Source organism: Chanodichthys erythropterus, chromosome 10 (assembly GCF_024489055.1).
Source record: "Chanodichthys erythropterus isolate Z2021 chromosome 10, ASM2448905v1, whole genome shotgun sequence".
NCBI classification, from domain to species: domain Eukaryota; kingdom Metazoa; phylum Chordata; class Actinopteri; order Cypriniformes; family Xenocyprididae; genus Chanodichthys; species Chanodichthys erythropterus.
Genome location: NC_090230.1, coordinates 47855431 through 47865172, shown reverse-complemented (window position 1 = coordinate 47865172; position 9742 = coordinate 47855431). Strand labels below are relative to the sequence as shown.

The 9742-nt window shown below is 38.2% G+C and overlaps 1 protein-coding gene across 1 annotated transcript; it reads left to right on the top strand.

Annotated features, from left to right (window-relative positions):
* The first annotated feature begins 2464 nt into the window (after positions 1–2464).
* LOC137028365 (C-type lectin domain family 10 member A-like) lies at positions 2465–3809 on the top strand. The gene is made up of 5 exons (XM_067397124.1): positions 2465–2600; positions 2777–2986; positions 3171–3298; positions 3420–3526; positions 3638–3809. Exons 1-5 carry the CDS (start codon positions 2465–2467, stop codon positions 3807–3809), a joined length of 753 nt encoding a protein of 250 aa, XP_067253225.1.
* Positions 3810–9742: the final 5933 nt, after the last annotated feature.

The window sequence follows — 9742 nt, the reverse complement described above, 5'->3', positions numbered from 1 at the left end:
AACGGTGACTCATTACGATGTCATATCCTTCATGCCTGACTTCTTGTCAACCCAGACAAAGACCTGATACACGCACCGGGGTAGCAGCCAATCAAATTGTTGGAAAATAAGCAGGGGCCATTTTAAATTTCCTCTCTGTATAGACAGGGTTTGAGATTGACTGACAGTGAAAAAGTGTGGGAAAGGACACTGAATGTCTAATTCAGAATATATAACACCTCACCTCTTAGATTCAACATTCCTTGCTTTTTTTTTTTTTTTTTTACTGAAAGGTAAGATGTGACAAATCCTCCTAAGATCTTTTTTTTTTCCTATTAGAAAATAATAGAGTCCTTATCATTCGTAAACAATTGTTCTGTTGTGTACATTGTTCACAGGGCCAAGATCAACTTCCTCTAATTCGTGGTTCATTGCACAAAGTTAAAACTTATGCTAATACTTGTGAAAAGGGAAAACTGCATTTCTGATGCCTTTATATTTTCATGAAACAACCTCACGGGACCTTATTATTTAAAATAAGTTTTTCACACCATCCTACAAACTTCATTTAAAAATAGAGTAAAAACAGTAATATTGTGAAATATTATTACTATTCAAAATATCTGTTATCAGAAATGTTTATTTATTCCTGTGATTGCAAAGTTGAATTTTCAGCATGATTACTCCAGTCTTCAGTTTTACAAGATCCTTCAATAATAATAATTATTATTATCAATGTTTAAAACAGTTGCTTAATATTTTTGTGGAAATCAGGGATCTTTGATGAAAAGTTCAAAAGAACAGAATAGAATCCTTTAGTACTTTAGTGGTATCTAAACATTCTTACTGTCACTTTTAATCAATTTAATTTGTCTTTGTTGAAGAAAAGTTTTAATTTCTTAAAAAAAAACAAACAAACAAACAAACAAAAAAAAATTCTAATCCCAATTGTTTTGAATGTATACTACTGTATACCATTGACAATTAAAAACTTGCAAAGAGTCAATTTAGCTTTACATTACAAAAAGTTATTATTTTAGCACAGTAGGCATTTCAGGAACCCCAAATATAAAACATAAGTAGACGCAATTGATTTTCCATATGACAAGATTCTCTGATTGTTTATACAGTGGAAATATACTCTTAAAGCAGAAACAACATAACTATACTGATTAAAACAACAACATCACATCTCTATAAGAATGCTTGATTAAACAACAACAAACAAACAAACAAACAAATAAAAAAAATAAAAAAAATAAAGGAAATAGAAATAACAACTGTCAAAATAAGAAATTAATTTTAAAAATACTATTGTTATTTTTACACATGCTGTTCATGCAAGATATTAAAAAAGCATAATATATTAAGCTTTTTTGGTCTGTATAAAAAGCATAACAAATTTTGAAACATGAACATTTAGTTCTTATTTATATACGTTTTACTTTAAAACAGATTAATAATAGGATTTTTCACAGTATAGCTCCTTAAGAGACATATAACCCATATGAAGGTGATGACTGAAGCAAAGAGTGCATTTTCAGGAAGATTACCTTTAACGACTGGGAAGTGTAGAGCAATGCTTTTCAGTGACATGCTAATTGTTGAGCCTGTCTTTTGCATACAAACATAATGGACCACAAAATGACTTCTGTCACGTCGCTTCAGTTGCTCCGACAATTAAAACCTCAGGTGGGAGAAATTGCTCTGAGAGACGAAGAGAAAGTAACTGACAGAGAGGAGGGAAAAGTTGTCTGACAGTTTAGCAACATAATAGTTTTAGCTGGCTTGCCTGCTGAGTTTGGCTTTTCTGAAGTCGCGGAACAAAGCGACCATGATGAAGCATCTTGACAGCCGGTAGTTAGAACCATTCTCTAATATAGAAGAATGTCTGACACTTTGTGCGTTCAATATCTGCTTGATTTAAATGAACCCATGAGTCACATGGCATTGAGCAATTGAATAAAAGAGAAATTAAGAGCATTTGCTTCCCCAAAATTATCATTTGAGTTCATTGAATCTTCTGTGCTTGATCGTCTGACAATAGAATGAGAAGCTGGGTCTGTCTGTTCATGCTAACTAATTGATATCTCTCTGAGGTGGATTTTTTGTACTCCTAATGTCTGTCTGTATGTCTGTGGTAATATTTCATGTATTTATTCAAAAATAAACCTTTAACATGCAGGAAGTTAACACAAATGTCACAAAACTCTGCAATGGGATTGGCGAACTTGAAACGGTGACATTTTAAGTGTGGTTGTTTGGCAAATGTATCATATTTCCCATTATATATACATTTGACGAACAACCACACTGTCACTGTTTCAAGTTCACCTATCCCATTGCAGAATTTTGTGACATTTGTGTTAACTTCCTACATGCCGCAGGTTCCTTTTTGCATTAATACATGAAATATTACCAAAGACACACAGACAGGCATCAGGAGTACAACAAATCCTCCTCAGGTATGGATAAAGGTTCAATGATGGAATCAGAAGACAGAATAGAGAAGACAGCTGATATCTACGTCAGTGCTGAGGCTGTAAGAGACATGAAACATAAGAAAGACATTGAGGACTTTGATACCCAAACATCGAAAAGCCAAACCCCTCAACACACAGGTAACGGAGATGAACTGCTTATAAATTTACTCATAAAAGCTGATGTAAATTGTTTTAAATGATGAAGAAAATAGACTAATGGCTGTAATTTTCAGGAAGTGATTCTGTGAGGATCAGAAGCTCCAGAGCAGCTCTAGTGTGTTTGGTGCTGCTGTGTGTTCTTCTGCTGACTGCAGTCATAGTGCTGAGTGTCCACATCCATACAAAGAGCACAAACTACACAGAAGAGAGAGACCAGCTACTAAACAAGATTTCCAACATCACAGAAGAGAGAGATCAGCTAACATCCAAGAATGAAAACCTGACCAATGCGAGAGTCCAGCTAATATTCAAGAACAAAAACCTTACCAATGAGAGAGACCTAAGAAATGAACTTCAGATTTGTGGTAAAGTTTCTTTATGCAGTTATTTGCTATAAACAGATATGTTTAAAACATGATGGAGATGATTTTGCTCTCAGTAACTGTCAGTGTACACAATCTACTGTATATATACTATTTGCTATACGTTACAGACAGGTGTGTGTAAATGGGAATAAAAAGCTAACAGTGGAACTTGTTCTGTTAACAGCTGGATGGAATTTCTATCAATCTAGTCTTTACTACATATCCAATAAGACAAAGAACTGGACTGAGAGCAGAAGATACTGTACAGAGAGAGGAGCAGATCTGATCATCATAAACAACACAGAGGAACAAGTGAGTGAGTGAGTTAGAATGTGTGTGTGTTTGTGTGTGTGTGTGTGGCAGCTAAATGGGAGATGGTTAGATGAAATGTGTCTGTTTATAAAATAAATGTGCAACTGTTTCATCTGTTCAGGAATTTGTTAAGAACGTGTCTGGTGCTGCTGTCGTCTGGATTGGTCTGACTGACAGTGATGTGGAGGGCACATGGAAATGGGTTGATGGCAGCAACATGACCTCTGGGTGAGAAATCACTGAACTGAACTGATTAATATCTAATAATTGATTCTCACAGTCAGTATCATATCACAAAGAAAGCAGCACTGAACATATAATGCTCATCTGTATTTTCAGGTTCTGGGCAAATAAAGAGCCTGGTGGAGGTAGAGCAGAAAACTGTGTTGTGACTGTGGCTGTGCCCATATCCAAAGACTGGCAAGATTTAGTAGGATGGCATGATGCTGCATGTAATAAAGCTTATCAATGGATCTGTGAGAAGAGAATTGTACAACTCTTACTGCCATAGGAGCATCATCATCATCATCATCATCATCATCATCATCATCATCATCATCATCTTTTTTACATAAATTTAACAGTACAAAGCTTCTGTAATAACTGATTATCATTTAAAGCAGTGTTTCTCAACCTTGTTATGGAGTACACTTACAACTGCACATTTTGAATGTCTCCTTTGTCAGACACCATTTCATGTCCTGGAGTTTTTTTTTTTGTTTTTTTTTTAATGAGCTGATGAGTTGAGTCAGGGTGTGTTTAATTATGGAAACATACAAAATGTGTTAAATGGTACTCCAGAAGTGTGTTCCATTTGATCTGAAATGACTTGCGACTGACTTCTGATTGACTGATCATCTAATCTTTCCTGCCAGTCGTCTTGTATTTTGATTTTTCTAGTTTTTATTAGTCCAGTTTTTTTTAACTCAAGTTCCAATCTTTATTTTTGCTCTCTATTCTGCCATATCATGTGAGATTCGAGTCCGAATTAATCTTCAAATAATATTTGTACATTATTCAGGGATGCAAAAAACTGTTGAGAAACCATAGGTGAGTCAGCTATGAATATATAGGCCTTCTCTCAAGATGATTGGATAGATCTATGGGATCAGATTCCCGCCAATAGTATTGCGGTCACGGATCAAAAAATAATACCACATGTATAACACATGTAAAAATATATAGCACAAACTTAAAAAAAATAATGCAAAATGATCGGAATGGCAAAGAACATGGTCACGGATCAAAATATAATAAGCGTAAATCGAAAAATTAAAAGCACATTTAAAAAACATAACAAGCATGAATCAAAACTTTAAACACATTAAAAATGATATTGCACAAATCTTAAAGTTGTGTTTATGCGTTCTTAAAAGTTGTTTTCCTTGCTTTTATTACTCTTTTCTTTCTGCTCTCTTTACATTTTCTGCTTATATTTTACTCTTTTGTGCGCTTGTGCAGTTTTTCTCTTTGCTCTTCTTTCTACGTTCTGCTCTTGCTTTTCCAAATGTTGCAGTTCGAGTTTCATGTAAATTAGGCTGGGCTTAAGCGCCACCATTGGTTCACTAATTCTAGATTGACAGCTCCTCCTCTAGCCAATCAATCGAAGGGAGGGAGATGACATCACTTCAATGCGACTCATGGCTACTGATGCTCACACTCATACAGGAGAAGATAACAGTTTAATCTGAAACTTTACAAGGACTTTCAATCTGTAAAGTTATCTGAACTATGGACAAATAATTCCTCTTTTTGAGATACTCTTTTTATTGTGCAGTCTACTTATGATTGTTAATCTTTATGTTCATAATATATGGTATTTGGTGTTAAAATATTACTTGGCTCATGGTGCTAATATGCTAAGGCTACTGTAGCTAATATATTTCTTAATTGTTGTTAAACGATCATAGGTAAATTAATTCTAAGACTGAATGTATTATCTCTGCATTGACTACGATAGTGTTACAGAGAAGATAGTTACAGAAACCAGGTGGATTTGATATGCAGTGATTTATTCACACATTTATTGTGTTTAATTACATAACTACATAATTGCACAATACTATAAGATTAATGTTTTAAATAAAAACAAAATTACAGATACAGATATGTAGGTGGCGAAAAGTTCAAACTTCTCGTTCAAATCAGGAATTCATCAATGAAACACTGCTGTGTTGCTCAGAGACGAGCGAAGCTGTTCTGCTGTGACTTTGTTTGATACTCCTTTCATTAAAATAGTGCAAAAACACATTCAAAATTAACTTATAGCTATATTGATTTATACAACAGCTCAATCAACATTTGCAATTGCTCTAATATTGGGGAAAACACTGATGTGAAGGCTATTGCTTAACTTTATAATTTTATAATCTCAGTGTTAAAATGTGATCAAATTCATAAACCAACACCCGTGTCAATGACATACTGTACATGGAAGACAAAATCTATAAATCTGTTTACAGGAAAACAATACATGACAAAATATGCACAGTTTACTATTACAAGCAACATACAATGATCTAAACCAGTGGTTCCCAAACTTTTCAGAGTGGAGTACCCCCTGAGACACTTACCATCCTTCTGCGTACCCCCTCTCTTCCACTTAGATTGTAAATTTTCCATTAAGGGACAATATTTGCCCCCTAAATTGACTTTCTAGTGCAGTTTTTGATCTTTATGAATACCTTTACAACAATAATAATGTTTTAAATTAAAAAATGTTCAATAGAGAAATATGCAATGCTAAAAACGTGAAAAGTGATTATTTTAAATACTAAAACCGCCAGTAGATGGCGGTAAGTCACTGTCTTAATGCCTGAGTCATCGAGTCATTCATTCAAAGAAGCAAGTGGCTATATTTATGAATGAATCATGACTTTCACGAACAATTCATTCAAAGTTGCAGATTCGTTCTCGAAGCACTGCTGTGTTGTAATTATGCTGTTGTTTTCGTTGCAAAATAGAGCAAATACTGACAATACTGTGAAGAATAACACTTAATATTACCCCTTTGTTTGTTGAACTGTTGTGTGGATATTTGGATTTGCATTCTTGCTCATATAATATTATCAACATTAAAAACAAGAACTCACAAAAGGTAGGCTATGTTTTGTATCAAGAGCTCGAATCTTAAATTGATATTTAAGCCCTTTTTGTGCCAGGCTATTGTTCTTCGTGCTAGTAAGTGCTAAATCTGCAGGTACAGAATGGCAGTATGTTGCGCGTTTTGCTCAGGCTGCAGACTCCGCACGCAACCTATACTGGCTATGCACCCATATGTGCGCTGCATGTGGAAATGGACTCTGTCAGATTTGACCGCAAAAGATGTGGTATTTTGATTGGATGTCATATGGCATATTGTACCTGTTAGAAAATACATGATCAGTTTTAATGTTATTTTAATGTAGAGAAGAATTAAATGAATGGCAAAATTCTGCATTTTGTTCGCGTAACGTTACCCCCTCTGTCACCTCACGTACCCGTTTGGGAACTACTGATCTAAACAATTGCCATGGCATATCTTACTTTAAATGTAATTCACGAGCAAATATATTAGCCTAGTAAGGTAGGTTTCATATGTTATATTCTCTTGTGCAAAAGACAGGAATAAAAGAGACAACAAGCAAGCATATTATTATTAATATTATTGTATGAATACTAAAAATATCTAACAGTAACATAACAGGTATAGACGAGCCAGGCACACATAAGAGTGATGTTGTGAGGCTGCTGCATGGTGGACGCTGCGTTTGACGGTGTCAAGTCCAGTGATAGGTGCATTAAAGATTAATATAACAATGATAGATCGTCAGACAGGCACAACTGTGACAAGTTGTCGTTAGGATGGTAAATTTAACAATAAAAGATTGTCCAGGTAGAAGTAGCCTATATACCGGTGACAGGTCGAGTTGCAGGTACATATGTATGAAGGTACATATGTACATATGTTATAATGTATATATATACATTATAACAGTGTCCTGCAACAGAAAGAGTTTACCCCAGCTCGGAAATTGCCAGCTGTGATGGTTATCTTCTCCTGTATGAGTGTGAGCATCAGTAGCCATGAGTCGCATTGAAGTGATGTCATCTCCCTCCCTTCGATTGATTGGCTAGAGGAGGAGCTGTCAATCTAGAACTAGTGGACCAATGGTGGCGCTTAAGCCCAGCCTAATTTACATGAAACTCGAACTGCAACATTTGGAAAAGCAAGAGCAGAACGTAGAAAGAAGAGCAAAGAGAAAAACTGCACAAGCGCACAAAAGAATAAAATATAACCAGAAAATGTAAAGAGAGCAGAAAGAAAAGAGTAATAAAAGCAAGGAAAACAACTTTTAAGAACGCATAAACACATGTTTAAGATTTGTGCAATATCATTTTTAATGTGTTTAAAGTTTTGATTCATGCTTGTTATTTTTTTAAATATGCTTTTGATTTTTCGATTTACGCTTATTATATTTTGATCCGTGACCATGTTCTTTGCCATTCCGATCATTTTGCATTATTTTTTTAAGTTTGTGCTATATATTTTTACATGTGTTTTTAAATTTGTGATTCACGTTTATTATTTTTTGATCCGTGACTGCAATACAATTGGCGGGAATCTGACCCCATATAGATCATTTAAACATTTTCTTTATAATTATTCTAAATGTTACAAACAAACTTTGTTTATTAAACATAATTTAAACCACTGTGTTGATTTGACTCTAACAACCTATAAAACAATCTATATGTAGAAGGGCATTTCAAAAATGCCATGGTGTCCAAAAATGTACCATGGTATTTTTTGGAAGCACCTGTGAAAGCACTTTTTTTTTTTTTTTTTTTTTTTTTAATGCTTTGGAAAACGTCTCGGTTACAAAGGTAACCCTCGTTCCCTGAAGGAGGGAACGGAGACGTACGTCGGACAGACCGACGAATAGGAATCTCGCTAGAGAGGCCAATCTACTTCGAGTGTAACTAAACGAGCCAATGCACATTGGCATGCAATCATATGCATCAGCTGCTCGCCTCGCAGCGCGGGTATATAATGAGCAGCAGGTGCGTTGCAGCTTCAGGTTTTCGCTGAGGAGCCGAACCGGATAGGCGGCAGCATCAGCGGGGTACAGCGACTGTGGCGACGGGACGTACGTCTCCGTTCCCTCCTTCAGGGAACGAGGGTTACCTTTGTAACCGAGACGTTCCCATTCAGTCGGTCACGTTCGACGTACGTCGGACAGACCGACGAATAGGAATCCCTACCAAAGCGCCACAGGAGCTGCCCCCTTCCAGCGCTCTGTTGCAAGCCACCTGAACCCCCTTGCCTGAGGATGGTGGGACAGGGCTAACACAGAGAGAGTCGATCACTGCTGTTCCCCAAAACCCATTCAGTGAGACTATTGGATAACGCTGGGAAAGCGTACCCTTCGCTGGGAAAGGAACGCTGCGGAAGCCACATCCTTCCCCGAAGAAGTTATGTGGAGAAGTACATATGGACTAACCCTGTAGGGCTGTGCTACATATGGAAGAGCTGGGGTGACTCCAACCCGATGAAGGGTAGGTTCTCCCAGAGGGAAAGACACGGGCTTCGTTTAGGAGCAACCGTGGAACCAACCATATGGGATCCCCGTAGGGTCACACATATGGAACCCAGCCTAAACCCGGTTCTCAAGGATACAACGGAGTATAGGCCTGGCGCCAGACGCTCCGCCACGTCGGCTGCCGAAGGGATATCGGAGGACTCGACAGGGTCTGCCTTGTAGGGACTCTCTGGAGAAAAGAAGCGCATGTAGCGCAGCAAGCCGACACTAAGCCGGGGCCTCTCCGTGCCTCTGACCTGTGGCGAGAACATGGGAGGAGACCGGCTCGACACGAAGGCTATAGTATCTAGCGAACGTGTTAGGTGTCGCCCAGCCCGCAGCTCTACAAATGTCTGTCAGCGAGGCGCCACGAGCCAGCGCCCAGGAGGATGCGACACCTCTCGTGGAGTGAGCATGCAACCTGAGCGGGCAGGGCACACCCTGAGCTTGGTAAGCCAGGGCGATGGCATCCACTATCCAGTGGGCCATCCTCTGCTTGGAGACAGCCTTTCCCTTCTGCTGGCCTCCATAACAGACAAGAGCTGGTCTGAGGTCCTGAGGCTTTAGGTTCTGTCTATGTACAGTCGCAAAGCGCGGACTGGACAGAGTAAAGCCAGGGCTGGGTCTGCCTCCTCCGAGGGCAGCGCTTGCAGGCTCACCACCTGGTCCCTGAAGGGACTGGTAGGAACCTTGGGCACATAGCCAGGCCGGGGTCTTAGTACCACGTGGCTATCACCCGGCCCGAACTCCAGGCACGATTCGTCGACCGAAAATGACTGCAGGTCCCCTACCCTCTTGATGGAGGCCAATGCCACCAGCAGCAAAGTCTTCATAGACAGAATCTTTAAGTCTACTGACAGCAAAGGCTCAAAGGGAGCAATCT

Excerpts from the sequence above, each read along its gene's own strand:
- LOC137028365 (XM_067397124.1), top strand. The coding sequence starts at position 2,465 with ATGGAATCAGAAGACAGAATAGAGAAGACAGCTGATATCTACGTCAGT. Across the intron at positions 2,987-3,170 it reads AAATGAACTTCAGATTTGTG|CTGGATGGAATTTCTATCAA; the intron begins GTAAAGTTTCTT and ends TTCTGTTAACAG. Across the intron at positions 3,299-3,419 it reads TAAACAACACAGAGGAACAA|GAATTTGTTAAGAACGTGTC; the intron begins GTGAGTGAGTGA and ends TCATCTGTTCAG.